Here is a 15848-nt window from a genome sequence, read left to right as displayed (position 1 = left end):
ATTTTTCCCACTGGCCGCGCGCTTGCTTCCGTATCCAGTGTTGCTGAGAGGAGAAGTGCCCCCTGAAGCAGTGATGTGTTGGTACAGATGCTGTGGGTGCGCCCGCTTTGGTGCTCCGCCGCTGCTCAAAGCTGGTGTCACGGTACAATACAGTTACAGCGGAATATGAGCCATCTGAAACTGCCCTTTTTACCCGGTGGTTGGATTAGCCTACTCCCTAACCGCATCTCCTCCTCTCTCCAAATGCGCTCTCAAAATGTGCAGTGACTAAAGCCATTTCTGTGCATTTCCTTATACTGTAAAACCTTTAAGGATACTTCTACTTTTTACATCACATGTAATCAGCACTTCTTCTTTTTTTCTTTTTTTTTATAAAAGTGCCTTTTATTAGGGACTCACGATTAACTGAGTTGCAATAAAATTATTATCACCGGTTTTTATAGTCTAAGACGCGCACACGCACAACGAAACGTGAACTCGGAAAGAAGTTATTATAAGCTTTTAGCTGTCCTACACACACTGCCTGCTGGGCTACTTAGATATTTTTCAAACGCGGCAGAGATGAAATATGGTCTCCAATCAGGAGTTTGATGAATGATGAACCAGGAAAAGAGGGGGACGAGTAAGGATAAAAACCAGCTCAAACATCTGGTTTGCAGACCTCCCTCGACGCAACGTTGCCCAGTGTAATCACAGCTTGAGACACTTTGCGGCATCTCCATCAAACCCCAGACTAGGAGTAAGCTTAAATGTCCCCAAACTTCTCCATATTGGTTCATGGGTGAATATTTCATTATGTGACATTTATCTGCTAATTTGCATGTAACACATTAGTCACTGCAGCGGTTGTAGGTTGAATAATCTCTCTCCCTTCCTCTCCACCTCTCTCTCTCTTTCCCTCAGATGACAGTAAAAGGAAGTGGGCTTTTGTAAAAAGCTTTAATGACAGCCATCCTACGTTTATACTCGAGCCTTATATGAAGGTGCTCAAACGGGTTTCCTGGAGCAGTCATGCGACACCGAGCAGATTAGAGCTTCAATCCGGATAAAGGGGGCCTTTTATATACAAATCAACTTCAAATCACTTTTTAAGCCACTTAGATATACACACCAAGGCAGAATGCTAATGCACTTTTCATTGCTGCAGCTTAGGGAATGGAAGGAGATTAGATGAATTGGTGTCACTAAGCGAACCTTGTTCGAGGGGGGTTTTAACTTAATTTTATGAAAGTAGCACACATGCACCTTTCGGTTCCAACAGCAATGTTTGCGCGTTTGTTGGACAACCAAGATCAATATAGTGATTGATCCAAACCCGAGTCCACACAGGGGGCCATGGCAACTGGTTTCGTGGGACTAGCATTACTGACCATAAAAATTAAATTGTATCGGCTAAATACCTGGATGTTTTTTTCTAAAAGTCTGGACATTGCATCACAATCATTTTAATGAATCCATAATTGACATTACTTTTTTTGTCAGAGCACGTGATGCCATGATGTGATTCACATCACAAAAATCCGATCTGCCATTGTTTTAATTTATAATTTTAATCTGATTCTTTGAAATAAAGATTTTAGATTGACCAAGTGAAGTTGTTTCAAACACAACAATGAAGAACAGACGCTCTGATGGAGGTGGGAGGAAGGGGGACCACATGACTAAAAACAGTATTGTTGGAGGGTCTGTTAGCGGAGCCGCCTGCCTGCTGCTGCCTCCCTGTCGTACAGTGAAACCAGCAGCTATCCCCTCCCCCATTCATTATTTAAAATAACTCACCCTTTTATGAGCAAAATCTTCTTTGGCCTGCCATGTTTCATTTTACTGAGCGTTTCTTTTGTTTGTTCTATCAGAAAATGGAAACCTTTGCTATCGAATCCACCGACCCACCAACAAACACCAGGAATAAATACATAGTTTTTTTTTAATTCTATTAAATATGTTCATAATATCCACTATTATAAATTTCCCACGAAGCATGACACCTTCGTGCTTGTGCGTAAAAGTTTGGAGACGCCATTTTACGCTCGGACGAATGATCACATTTTAAAATAATAAAATGATCAACTGGGGATCCAACTTTCATATTGGCCAATATTTTGCAAACAGCCGCCTGTAGCGGCATCTACTCCCCCTCACTCCCCCCTCCCCCCTCCCGTTTACTCTCGCCCCCGAGCTCCTCTGTTCTCCGTCTTCACTCCTCGGTCGTTTGGCGGTGCATCGATAATACTGCACTCTTCTTCCTTTTGATATTCTTATTCAGTACAGGACCTTATCACTAGTGTTTTAATGTCACGTCGCGAAAGACGCTTAACAAAATGGAGCTATCAAACAAACTCCGCTGGGACCAATTCCTGATTTTGGCAGCAGCACTTATGTCACCTGCATTAACGTAAGTGCACTTGAGAGCGCCGGGGGACTTAATGTTACATGCGGGATGTGGCTACATGGGATTCGGCAAGAGTTTAAAAAAAGTTGTTGTATGTAGTTTATCATTTAGACGATTATTTTACATATTTAGTTAAAAAGTGAGACATCTGCCTCTGATTTCGCAGACCGATTTGGTGTAAAAGGCCTATTTAAACACTGGAATAAATAGGACCTAATTTCTTAGTCTAAATCTAAACTTTACCATCATGAATTCAACTTTAATCTCACAGTTGTTGTTTCTCCATAACATGCATTTGGCAATTGAATGTTTTTGATACTTCTCAGCTGGATAATCTGTTTGGAATTATATTTTCCCTGCTGTAAGCAACTATTACTAGAGCAGCACAAGTAAAAACACTGTGGCAAATACTTTTACTTACATTTTATTGCTAAGTGTATTTAGCAGATCCCACAAATAAGACATTCATTTTGTGATTTATCCTTAATTTTTTAGTATATGCCACTTCTGTCTTTACTGGCTTTCTATTTTTCCGAATTTGTTAAGTATTCCAAACACCCTCTTATTGCCACATACCTTTCTTGATTTGACTAATGAACTCCTGACCAGCACTGATGACACCCCGCACCAACTCTCTCCCTCTGTCTTTCCCTGTACCTCTCTCTCCCTGTAGGGTGCTGTGTAATGATATCCTCAGCCTGAAGGTGGCAGGAGATCCAGTGCTAACCCCTAACTCTGTGTGCCTGAGGCTGGCAGGCCTCAGTAAGCGTCAGATGCGGATGTGTGTGCGGAACCCCGATGTGACAGCATCTGCTCTGCAAGGCATCCAGGTGGCCATCCACGAATGCCAGCACCAGCTCCGGGACCAGCGCTGGAACTGCTCCTCGCTAGAGGGCCTGGGCAAGCTGCCCCACCACAATACCATCCTCAACAGGGGTGAGAGTCTGAGGCAAGCTAATGATAGTCAATATGTGACCTGGGGTTTATGGGAGAAAGGTGTAGGTATGAGAGGAGAGATTACTCTTTACTCAGACGATGACCTTTTTAGAGCTGTACAGTTTTTGTGGTTTTCAAATCTGAGTGTGTTGCTCCTGCATCCAGGTTTTCGTGAAAGTGCCTTCTCCCTGGCGCTGTTGGCAGCGGGTGTGGCTCACTCTGTGGCCTCAGCCTGCAGCATGGGCAAGTTGCGGGGGTGTGGCTGTGAGGCCAAGCGTCGCCAGGATGATGACAAGATCCGGCTGAAACTCAGACAGCTGCAGCTGCAGACCCTGCAGAAGGGTGGGGTAGGCATCGACATAACGCGGTCATTACCCTCAGAGCTAAATGGTCACCATGGCAGCCTGCCCACTAACCTGCGCTCTACCCACCCTGCCGCCCTGCTCAAGCCTTTACCAGATGAGCTTAGTTCTATGCAGGACACCTGGGAGTGGGGGGGGTGCAGTCATGACTTCCGTTTTGGGGACCGTTTCTCCAGGGACTGGCTCGACTCCCGAGGGTCTCCAAGAGATATCCACGCTCGCATGAGGATACATAATAACCGCGTGGGACGACAGGTGAATAATTTGTTTATCCTCTCGGTTCCTCATGTGTTTCAGAGAGCAGTCCTGGTCACATACATCATCGTCATGGTGATTGTCGCGGTTTGATTTGCTTACATTATTTATCTCTCTTCACACAGATAGTGAATGACAACATGACAAGGAAGTGCAAATGTCATGGAACATCAGGGAGCTGTCAGTTTAAGACTTGCTGGCATGTGTCTCCAGAGTTCCGGCTTGTGGGTGATTTACTCAAGGAAAAGTTCCTGTCAGCCATCTTTGTCAACTCCCAGAACAAGAACAATGGGGTTTTCAACCCTCGAACTGAAAACAGCGCCAGAGGAAGCACAGTTGGATTCAATGGAGGCCGTCGTCGGAGCATGTCCAGAGAGCTGGTGTACTTTGAGAAGTCTCCTGATTTCTGTGAGCATGATGCGTCCGTGGACTCTCCAGGGACACAAGGACGCATCTGCAACAAAACTAGCTACAGCACCGACAGCTGCAGCTCACTGTGCTGTGGCCGCGGGCACAACATCCTGAGACAGACACGCAGCGAGCGCTGCAATTGCCGATTTCACTGGTGTTGCTACGTGCTGTGCGAGGAGTGTCGTCTCACAGAGTGGGTCAATGTGTGCAAGTAGAATCCAGTTCCCCCATGTTCCAGCTGCTTTTACCCATCCAGGACTCAAGATGGCGAGCCTGTCCCTTCGCCCACTACTGTTGTTCAAGCTTTTGTTTTGCTCCTTGTGTAACTCTCCCAGAGAATCTGTTTATCCGCCCCGTTCCTTTTTTTGGTCCATCATCTGGGATCTATTTTCTCTTTGTAGCCGTTGTTATTCTCAAAATGCCAAGTCAGAGATTGAAGAGGTGACTCATGTCATTTGTCTTGCCATGGTCTGTTTAGACGCTGGCCTTTCAGCCATGAAAACAGCCTATACCCCATCGTTTCTATCCCACAAAAAAGAAGGAGCAACAGCAAAGGAGCATTTCTATTTCAATGTCTACAATTTGGCTTATCTTATTGTACAGTAGCTGTGTATTTGAATGTTTATGTGTATATTTGTAAATGTATTATTATTAATATTATTATTGTATTAGAGCCAGTCTTTTTGGTTCTAGTGAAGGACAGACTGATAATGGCCAAGTGGCTCATTATGGTGAACCAGTGCTCTGGACAACAAGGTCTCACTGCAGTTTATCACACATGTTAACGGGTTCTTGCACCTGTGACTCAAACAGAGCAACAGTACTTGTTTTGGAGTCAATTTCTAAACAAAGATTTTACTAATAGAAGAATAAAGCCAGAGGACAAAATATTTTTGACTGATGTATGTGATAGAAAGCTTTCTCACAGAAGCAACAAGACAGAAAGCACATGCCGGACTTTTATAAGATTATCATAGCTTATATCCTTGTAAAACTCTAGATGTGAAGGTTTTGGAAACTAATTCAGTCCTTCAGTTCCTAACACTGAACAACTAACCATTCAGATTTATTTATATAATTGAAACAATCGTAATTACTTCATGAGAAAGGCTGCTATAGGTCATGTTTTCTACAGATTCACATCAATATTATGACAGAAATATGCTTCCCCTTGGTATAACTGTAATGTGATGTGTGTCAATTTCAGATGAAGACATGACTGAACTCTTGATATTATGTGTGTGCTTTTGTCCATTTCGTCAGTCTGAGCACTCCTTAGATTCTTCCCACATGTAGCACATGTCAAAGTGAGAGATGGACCTACTTTAGTCCTGAAATGACGCTGAAGGGTGTGTGTATGCTTGAATGTGTGTGTGCCTGTTGCTGTGTAAATGGGGGGTAAGCTCTATGCACTACAGATTTGGGAGGTGAGAGCCTTTTTTATGGCCACTTCATGCTGAGAGAAGGACTTTTTATGGCTGCAGGATATTGTTTCCTTAAAGTATGACTTTTATTACTGGGGAGAAGCATCAAGAGAGCAGAGAGTGGGGGTGATTATACCAGTCTTTGCTGTGTGAGCATCTGAGGGGATCATCTGTCCAGAGTTCATAGCCAAGGAAGGGACTTGCTGAACCACGTGCTGCTGGGACACTGTATCCCTGTTACCTGGGAGACAGACTACACAAACATAAACACATGCACATAAATACATGCATGCGTTTGTGAATAAAGACACTTACGTGTAGAAATACTGGGACTGATGCACAATCAAAAACATGCACGCTGGTGCACACACATGAACTGTAGATTTAGCAAAATGCTAGTGTCACCACTTGACTTGATTTATGATAGCAGCATTCCAATATATCTTGGATAATCCAAACTGTCTCCACGCTCAGCATGCTGGGAAAACCTCTTCTGCCATATAGGATTTAATGCCAATTTAGTGTTGTTTGTATGGACTTTGGTAAATATCCCTTGACTCCCTTGGAATGGCAGTGCCAGTGGCTGAATTGACTGTTCTGCCTTTTTGGTATTTAGTCAAGGAGTAAAAAGGAGACAGACAGCGAGTGGTATGGAATGATAAGGGACTGGATTTCTGGTTCACATTTCTTCATTCCTTTATCATTTCACCCTGGAGCTGTTGCAAAAGGGAATTTCCTGTCACTGTTTCTCTCCATGTGTGAGACAGAGGTTGGTGGACAGTTTTCTCTCTCTCTCTCTCTCTCTTTCTTTTTCCTCTCTTTCCCATTCTCCCCCTCATCGTTGCAGACAGAGACACATGCATAGCAACACATTGACTGCCCCCCCCAGTAATGACATCCAGACTGGGCTGAAATTAAAGAGAGGCAGGCCGGAGAGAGGAAGTTAAGAGAGATAAAAGTTACCCACTTTGATTGACAGCATGATTATATGTCTAAAGTAAAGCGATTTAGTGTGTTTAGTTGGATATAGAGAAAGGGAGATAGATCCTTGCGTTATACAGCAAAGATGCAGAAGCAAAGGACAAATGGGGTATGGAGAAGGGGGTGAATAAAGTGTACTCTGTAAAAATACATGCCTCAAAACATCTGCTTCTCAACTCCCCTTTCATTTTTGATGTGGGACAGGCAGAGAAGGAGAGCGGGAGAGAAAACACAAGGAGCCAGCTACCCAGAACATCAAAGCCCCTGGCCTCAACGTGCAGGCCCTCATTAGTTCAGCTAGCAGAACCAACGAGACTTGTGATTGTGTTTGCTGGGGTGCACGTTGGCAGACACTTCAGAGGGAAAGGCTCCTTTAAGTCATAACTCCCCACCCTGTACCTCTCCTGCCACAACCCGAGCCCGCTGTAACCCCCCTGTAACCCTCTCTCCAAACTCCCTGCGCACACGAACTCGGCATGCTCCCCCACCATCCACTCCACCCCGTAATCTGGTCTGCAGCTGCAAACATCTGCTCCCCTCTTTATTCCACTGCCTCTACCGCTGAATTGATAAACACATCTATTACTGGATCTGGAAGGGAAGGCAAATGTTGGATTCACCTATGGCTGCAGGGCTGGTTTCAGGGCAGGTCCTTTCAAGGTACTGGGTTAATTTTTTATATTTTTTTTATATGTGAACCCACACCTTGAAGGTCAATGACGTTTCTCCCTAATTTCTAAGTTTATTGTCAGCTGAAAAACACACAAATGTACAGCTTGACCTTGTAGACTACCTCAGATCTTTAAAAAGAAAATCAGTATTCAAGGTGAAACCTGCTAGAATATTGATTCAGTCAATGTTTGGTTGCCTCCTGCCACAGCTCCTGCCAGGAAGTATCACTTTGCATCCTATTACCGTCAGCCATTTACTTATTCATTAAGATGATTCCTGTGTTAATTATTCAAGCATGTTTGCCTACAGACTCTCTGTTACATTTGATATTGGTTCGGTTGTTGTTGGGCCCCTGGAACAACACACAATACCTAGTGGAAATCATGTAACTAAAAGATGGACTCTGCAAAAACAAGTCAAAGATCCCCCAATAAACATGTATTGAGATAAAATTGGCCTACTTTGAACAATTTCAGGTGTCTGATATGGGTTTTCTACACATAAAATAATTTATAAGGTTCATTATCATGTTAAACTCCCTCTAACATTGCAGAAGTCTGTGAATATGCTAATTAATTTGATTTCAGATATTTTACAGCTGGACACAAGATATTTCCTTCTTTTCTGTAAAGTTCTTTTTCAGTGTATGTGCACTGGAGGCCTTAAGTTTGTATCATAGTTGTATAGGTTTAATATTGGACCAAGATTTTCTTCCAGACTTAGTGTAATGTCACAAATCATGCTCATTAGCCTTAGACTTAAAATCTTTCACAGAGAAATTTTACAATTTCATCAGCTGATTGTGAAAATAGCTTTCTCCAGTCAAACTCTGCACATACAGTAATAGATCATTCTGCACAGTGAAGCTGAAACATATAATGGGAGGAACAGAAAACTATATTTTTGTGTCGAAAGGACTTAAAGCCTGGAAAGCAGGTTGGTGTAGATGTTACCTGCAGTTGTGAAAAATAGACAAAATTTTAGCCAGCTAGTGCCCCTGGCTTTTAACAAGTCATCGGGGATGACAAGTGAGAGAGGCGTTCATGGGGCTCCAACTACCGCGAGAGCAAACATTACCACAGCCGTCAAGCATCGCGAGACTACCATCCAGCCCTCCGCCTGAATCCAGCTGGTGTCCTGCTGCCTGCCGTTGACGGGTAAGTGTGAATGAGATGTAAACGGTGAAAATGCTCATTACACGCATTAAAGGTGACCGCGGCGGTGTGTGTTGCCCTTTTTTTTTTTTTAATGCCTCGAGACGCGTCGTCTTGGCGAATGAACGGCCGCTAACCGACGACATGAGGCCGACTGGTGCGTTTGTCGTGACCGTACGAGGGGATTATAGCGCACAAATTGACCCGGAGATTTTTTTTTTTTTTTTGCCTTAATTACCGAAGACGCGAGCAAATATCACTGCTGGCAAACTACGCTCCAATAATAATTATATCCAGCTATTATAAGCGTAATTTGTTATCAGATTCATCGGCCGCTTGGACTGCAGCATCAGCCGTCTCTCTTCCCCTCGCATTATGACAGATGTACATGGATGTGCGGTCACTGCAGCTGGAACGGGCAAAGCTGGCAACCTGTGCGTGTAAATGAATGGATGCGTAGCTGGTCGTCCCTTACAAGTGCTTAAATGATCAGTCATTCAAAAAAAAAAAAAAAATTCAACGCTTCCTGTAGTAAAGACAGATGCTCCACTGCGGCACAAAGACTGTGAAGGCATTTCTGCTGATATAAATGCCCCTGTTGACATCAAATGCACCTCACAAGTAGCACAAGTTGACAGCTTGTTAAAGGGTCCATACCCTGAAGGACCGCAGGAAATTCAAACGCTACAGGCTGTATGCACCACAGTGTATAATCCTTGCAGCTTTAGGTTATGTGTCATATAATGTAATATCAATTGATTGTTACTCCGGCATCTCTTCAACTGCCAGCAAACAGCATAAAAGGTGGTTACCCTGCACCACATGAAAGCTGATCCACATAACAGAGATCCAGTGTGGCAGCCGCTTTTCCCCAGTGAGCTGTCACAGCGTAAAACAACAGCCTTTAAATCGGGTCAGCTGCCTGCCGAGGTGTGAAGTAAGCTTTTACTGGCTTTCCTCTGAGGTGGCTTCGAGCCGTAACGAGGTGGTAATGCCGGGAGCTGCTTTTGAAGAGCTACTGTCCCACCGCATGATTTTTGTGTGTGTGGTTTGGACTTTCTAGATGTGGTTCACAGTTTGTTGCGGCTGCTTGTGTTGCTACGTATAGAAAGCGGTCCTTTTCAGCTGCCATGTGTAACAGTTCTGTTTTAGTTGAGGTGAGAGCCGCCGGTCGCCATGGGAAACATCTTCGGGAACCTGTTGAAGAGCCTGATAGGCAAGAAGGAGATGAGGATTCTCATGGTGGGGCTGGACGCTGCCGGGAAAACCACCATCCTCTACAAGCTGAAGCTGGGGGAGATCGTCACCACCATCCCCACGATCGGTCAGTGACGACAGAGTCCCTGTCTGTCAGCATTAGAGGAGGGTTTTTTTTCATGAAACTCATTTTGATCTGCTTTTTATTCAGGTTTCAACGTAGAGACAGTGGAGTACAAGAACATCAGCTTCACTGTGTGGGACGTGGGTGGCCAGGACAAGATCCGTCCCCTTTGGAGACACTACTTCCAGAACACCCAGGGTAAGCCAGACCAACAGCCTTAAAGATGACACACCATGTTGGAATTAACAAGGCCTTTCCAGTCCTGCAGCACATTATCACCCCCAACACCTGACTAATGCTTTAGATGAGATCATCTGCATACAGGCTCCAACTGTTTCAAATTATCATCATCTTAGTCATATTGAAAGCCTGGACAATGATTAAACTTTTTTTTTTTTTTTTTTTTTTTTTCAATATGATGTCATCATATTGTTAGAAACTGGGATGAAACTCAGTCTGGTATAGGAGAGCTGATGGTTTGGTTTTGTTTGACCTGCTGCAGGTTTGATCTTTGTGGTGGACAGCAATGACCGTGAGCGGGTCAATGAAGCTCGGGAGGAACTGATGAGGATGCTGGCGGAGGACGAGCTGCGGGATGCTGTTCTTCTAGTCTTTGCCAACAAACAGGTACAGACTTTCTTCCATCTTCCCTTCTTTCTGCCTATTTTCACCCGTTCCCTGACTGACGCCCCCCTGACTGATACTGTTTTTGTGCTCAGGACCTGCCCAACGCCATGAATGCTGCAGAGATCACAGACAAGCTGGGCCTGCACTCCTTACGTCACCGCAACTGGTACATTCAGGCCACCTGCGCCACCAGTGGAGACGGCCTCTACGAGGGCCTGGACTGGCTGGCCAATCAGCTGAAGAACAAAAAGTGAAGGGCCTGGTCAGTGGAGAGGGGAAGGGCCTGGGCGCCAGCTCCAGGTATTGGTTATAGTGGATCCATTGTGTTTACATAGAGAGGAAATGCTGAAAAGCTCCCAGGGGGTGACTCTCAAAGGCTTTCTCCCCCACAAATACTTCTATTTTATTTCCTTCCTTTGATTGATTTAATTTGTTTGGATCTGTGGTGAGAATTTTCAATCATTTACAAACAAATGGTGTCAAAGTCAACCGAAATGATTTACATTATATAAACTAAATACAGGAATATATTAGTATAATAATACTGTAAAGGTATATGAATTTCCCTTACATTGCAGTGTATGACCTTTGACCTTCACGGACATTTTATTTGTTCAGAAAATGTGATGAATCTAGCAGCCTTCCCTCAGATAAACTTGTAAATTATAAAGAATGTCATAATAGTATAATGGGAGTACTATTAACTAGTCATAATACTATCACAATGTTTAAAAACAGTATACTCAGATAAATGTAATGTCGTAATTTATTGTCCACACAGAGGTTTTTACTACTATCAAATAAGACTCTTAAGAGCTCTATTATTATTTAATTTAAAACTTCAGTTAGTTCAGATTTTATTTGAATATTTTATTTATTTTTTATCAAACACAAATTATGCTGACATGCTGGATAGTCTTAAACAATATATTTTTGTCAACATTTATTTATTTTATTTTCTAAGTGCATCATATGGTTTCTCTCCCTTTATTGCAACGTACATTTACTGCTATGGTGGCAGGTGGAAAAAAAGAAGCCCCGGTATCACTGTACATTACCTCTTCCCAATCTGCATGAAGATATCCCAGTATTGGCTCGTGGGCCTGAGAGCTGTGAACTACTGCAGGCCGCTGCTGTAAATAAAGATTTGTTCTTAGTCGACTTGCCTGGCTCGGTAAAGGGTTAAAACGATTTGTCTGGCATCAGCGAGGTTTGATATCTAAACTGATACAGATGACAGAACAGGCACACTCAACCAGCTCTGTGAATTAGAAAAAAAAAATGCTGCTGCTATTGGCCTGCCCTGTGGAGAGTGATGCAGCACAGCATGTGATTGAAAATATTAGAGAGCTTACACGGTTTCGAATGTTTATTTTTTAAATCAGTGTGTGCGAACAGCTGCACCATATCCGTCAAAAGAACGACCATCGCTTGTCATCCTGATTTATTCATCCCTAACTGGCGTGACATTATACGTGTTTCTTGTGTTTACCAAATATGTCGTGTCAGGCACAAAATAATTCTAGATGCATTATCGTGGACAAAATATAACGTCTGTTTTTTTTTGTTTCTGGTGTTTGCAGTGTTTCATTATTTTGTTGATTTTAGTGTTGTTTTGTCTTAATTTGCTATCTAGATCTGGCAGTTGTCTTTTTGAGTTTTCACACAAAACACGTACTTTGAAAAAACAGATTGAGGGTGATAGGAATACTGCATCATGAGGCATGTTAATACTGTACAAGATCTGTAATAAAAGTGAATTATAATAGCCTGTTTCTTCAGACTATATTTGTTAGTCGAAATCTCTGCTGGTTGGAACAATGCTGTACTAATAAATGTTATGGATTCAGTGTAAAGTTTACCGAACAACCTTCTAATATGCAAAAGCATGCTTTTCTATGTCAGCGCAACTGTATATATCTTTATGTAACAAGAAAAGTATACCATGGTATTTGCAGTTAAATTGAAAATGCTGTTGATGCGCCTGTAGATATTGGGCTCAGTGTGTTGGCAAATATTTATAACTGACAGCAGCTTGTGCGTGTGTGTGTGTGTGTGTGTGTGTGTGTGTGTGTGTGTGTGTGTGTGTGTGTGTGTGTGTGTGTGTGTGTGTGTGTGTGTGTGTGTGTGTGTGTGTGTGTGTGTGTGTGTGTGTGTGTGTGATGTGCCCTCTATTCTGGTGTAAAAAATTGTTTTTGTGGCCTTATTTTGCCCGTGGTTAATTTCTCTTTGATAACAGGTTTGTATGTAGGAATGTCCAGCATTCAAGTATCTCACCACTGATCTGTGACACTGATGCACTCGCAGCACTGTTGTGGCTAAACATCCCTCTTTCAGAGACGATTGGCAGACGGTAACTTGCAAATTGAGAAAAACGAGGCTGCACAGCACAACATTCCAAATATTAATGTGTTTTCAGAAAGGAAACAAACTGAAAATGAATTGATTTAAATGAACAAGTAGAAGACTATCAAGAGGAAGAAATAAAAACAACACAAACCGGTACAAAAGTGTTGAATGACTTGATGATTCCTGGCACTTCATCGATCAATAAAAAGACCAAAACATACATTTGCTTTGCCTTCCTCATTTTTGCTCATGCAGTTATTTACTCTTGCGCACTTTGGTTGCTCATTTATATGCGTGTTTGGTTAGATCTCAGCCTTTCCCACATTTTGATCCAACACAATTTTAAGTTCCTTGATAGATCTCTATAAATTGTATCCACTTCTCCCTCATTGATAAGTTAACATGCACCTACAAATCTGGAAAACGTTCGCCACTTGACACAAGGTGTCTGTTACTTCACTGTCAATTCATTTTAAATGTGCACTGGAAGTTTCAAATTCCACATGTGTACATTGTAAACTGGTTGCAATGTCACAATATCCTCTTGTGTTGAACTCAGATTTAAGGTGAGCACAGAGGAACTTTTCTCATTCACAGCAGATAAATGTGAAACAGCTTTGATGTGTCAAACTTTGCACATACTTCATTCTGCACAGTGAAGGTCAAATATCCAAGTGAGATGTCAATAAATTAAACATCAAACGTAGTTAAAATTCAGATTTCATGATTAATTTTTACATCAGCAAACTGTTGCACCAGTTGCCAACTGAGACTGAAGCCAGATTAAATAACAGGACACATTACGAGCTTGTTTGTTGAAAATGTCGTGGTGGACAGAGGCAGGGAAAGAGCAGGTCAAATAGGTGGGAAGGACATGGCTCTACATCGCCTTTCTCTTTTGTCCTTTCCTAACTGCTGTCATCAAGAGAAGTTTGGCACAATCAGGTAGTTTCCCTGTGGAATTGTTGCACTCCACAGAGTCATTTTGTCTGAGCCAATCAGAGGTTCATGTCGGGGAGAGTGCCGCTGTGTCTCCAAGGGTGTGACAGCAGTATGTGAGTCAGAGCTGCTCCCAGGGCCACCAGCCCCCAAGGCCCCCTGCAGGACAGCTACAATAGTAGCCCCAGGGCGGATGCCATAGCTGGGATTCCCACCCGTAACCGGGACACCTTCGCCCAGGGCACAGACACACTGGCAGCAGCCCCACAATCAATTCATCAATCTCTGAAGGGAGTGGCAACCGCAAAAGGCCACAGCAGGCACCCCTCACAGTTTGCCTTAGAAGGGACAGGGCCACCAGGGATGACGTGGAGGCTGACACCGTAGTGGCGCTGTGAAAGTGCCAAACTTTGCAGCAATCATCAAGCCTTAATCAAACTCACTCGTCTTGTCAAAACAGAGAAAATAATCTCAACAAATTTTACGGTTTGGTGTTGCCACTGTAATATTTTAAACTATTTCACTAGAGTGAAAATTAAACACTGATTGCTGTTTATGTTACAGCTGATTTAGTTTTCAAGAGAAAATTTCTTCAAGCTTGTTGGCTACAGATGTTCTGTAAAGTTTTCCATCATTCTGTGTGTAGTTGGATTAATGGCAGCCGGTCATGGCAAAGATTGGCCCAAACCTCTGATAAATTATGCAAAATTAGTATTTGCAAACACTGTCTTGAGTCCACCCTCCACAGGCCGTGCAGCAGCTCTGATATCTCACAGCCAATTCTCAGACTCTGTCGCCACCTGCTGGACAGAAAACTGCTGAGGGAGGGCAGTTTATAGTTCATTAATGACTACAATAATGAATGTGAACTCATACCAGTAAAAATGCTTTATTTTTTACACTTTGTATAATTTCCTAGTGGTTTTTATTTGCATCAGAGTCAAATTTCTATTGAAAATCGTGTTTAGTAAAACATCATTTGATTCGCACTGTGTTCAATTTTCCCTCACAAGGATACTTCCAAACAAACTAGGGACTGTTCATCTATCTCCCTCTCTCATTCAAAAATAAATAATTAACAGTACATCTGTCAGAAGCAGTTACTGATATCCATCCATTAGTGGCTATAGTCCTTCCCCTCTTCATGCACAGCTTAATGTTCAGGAATCTTGACTGCTCAGAGGCCATTTTCTCAAATTAACCATGTTCTTGTTTTGGGTTCAGAAGTCATTGGGCTATCTGACAATGTTCCCATTGTGACAGGCTGCTCCATACGCATCAAAGAAGTGATTAACCAGTTGACAGGGCTGTGGGGACAATACTGCTCTTTACAGGGGGGAACAGTGCGGCCACTCAGCGCGCTGGGTGCTGACTGGGAGACCACAGCGCTGCTTCCACATACAGCAGCTGAGAGCGTAAAACCAAAACAACTGGACTCTAATGACACATATATATGATGTTCACGCTGGTGCACATGCACAAGATTGTTAGAAAATACAATTTTGGTATTCAACTAAAAGTCCGTTAATTTACACACTATTAATCTTTAACTTTTGCATGTTAGGGATTTGTACCTGAGGTTTACATCTGTGATATGGTTAAATAGAATACATTAAGTCGGCATCTATTTTAAAATACTCCTCATAAATCTAGTTTAATTTTCTCGTGTTTGTTCAGTGCAACGACTGGCTGCAGCTCGAAATAATAAAAAAAAAAAAAAAAAAAAAAAAAAAAAGGGGGGGGAAATGACGGACCGACCTCTGATTGGTGAATAAATCGGGCTCCTGGCCAATCAGACGACCCTCCCAGGGAGGGAAATCCCAGCAGCAGAATAAACTACAACTTGTTCGTCGTTTTCAGTTTTGCACTTGATTTGCGTGATTTATCTCCTCTTCTTTCTAATGTTTTGAGGACGGAGCTGCATTTATTCTTCACTTTGACTCCATGGTTTTGGATATTTTTCCCTCTTCTTAAGGAAACAGATTGTGAACCCTGATATAGCCTTTATACATATATATATATATATAT

General features: G+C 42.8%; 2 protein-coding genes across 4 annotated transcripts; both read left to right on the top strand.

Moving 5' to 3' along the window:
- The first annotated feature begins 2318 nt into the window (after window positions 1–2318).
- Window positions 2319–5534, top strand: wnt10b (wingless-type MMTV integration site family, member 10b). The gene is made up of 4 exons (XM_069689143.1): window positions 2319–2392; window positions 3063–3325; window positions 3491–3942; window positions 4068–5534. Exons 1-4 carry the CDS (start codon window positions 2319–2321, stop codon window positions 4566–4568), a joined length of 1290 nt encoding a protein of 429 aa, XP_069545244.1. The 3' UTR covers window positions 4569–5534.
- Window positions 5535–8515: 2981 nt separating this feature from the next.
- Window positions 8516–13101, top strand: arf3a (ADP-ribosylation factor 3a). Of its 3 annotated transcripts, none has more exons than XM_069688341.1 (5): window positions 8516–8587; window positions 9737–9908; window positions 9993–10103; window positions 10408–10532; window positions 10625–13101. In XM_069688341.1, the coding sequence occupies exons 2-5, from the start codon at window positions 9761–9763 to the stop codon at window positions 10784–10786; spliced, it is 546 nt and encodes a 181-aa protein (XP_069544442.1). In that variant the 5' UTR covers window positions 8516–8587; window positions 9737–9760; the 3' UTR covers window positions 10787–13101. The 3 variants fall into 3 exon arrangements, with proteins under 3 accessions (XP_069544442.1, XP_069544429.1, XP_069544435.1); XM_069688328.1 differs by having other exon boundaries at window positions 9726–9908; XM_069688334.1 differs by lacking the exon at window positions 8516–8587 and having other exon boundaries at window positions 8630–9908.
- Window positions 13102–15848: the final 2747 nt, after the last annotated feature.

The sequence above is a fragment of the Brachyistius frenatus genome, unplaced genomic scaffold (genome assembly GCF_029030835.1).
Source record: "Brachyistius frenatus isolate BFR_SWC_R1_liver_20210118 unplaced genomic scaffold, ASM2903083v1 Contig_6, whole genome shotgun sequence".
NCBI classification, from domain to species: domain Eukaryota; kingdom Metazoa; phylum Chordata; class Actinopteri; family Embiotocidae; genus Brachyistius; species Brachyistius frenatus.
The sequence above is the reverse complement of the archived record's forward strand: the minus strand, read 5'-3'. Positions and strand labels throughout refer to the sequence as shown.

Bases quoted from the DNA above. Each gene is read 5' to 3' on its own strand.
- wnt10b (XM_069689143.1), top strand. From the start codon at position 2,319: ATGGAGCTATCAAACAAACTCCGCTGGGACCAATTCCTGATTTTGGCA. The intron at 2,393-3,062 runs GTAAGTGCACTT...CTCTCCCTGTAG, and splicing joins CTTATGTCACCTGCATTAAC to GGTGCTGTGTAATGATATCC. The intron at 3,326-3,490 runs GTGAGAGTCTGA...TCCTGCATCCAG, and splicing joins CAATACCATCCTCAACAGGG to GTTTTCGTGAAAGTGCCTTC.
- arf3a (XM_069688341.1), top strand. From the start codon at position 9,761: ATGGGAAACATCTTCGGGAACCTGTTGAAGAGCCTGATAGGCAAGAAG. The intron at 9,909-9,992 runs GTCAGTGACGAC...CTTTTTATTCAG, and splicing joins CACCACCATCCCCACGATCG to GTTTCAACGTAGAGACAGTG. The intron at 10,104-10,407 runs GTAAGCCAGACC...GACCTGCTGCAG, and splicing joins CTACTTCCAGAACACCCAGG to GTTTGATCTTTGTGGTGGAC.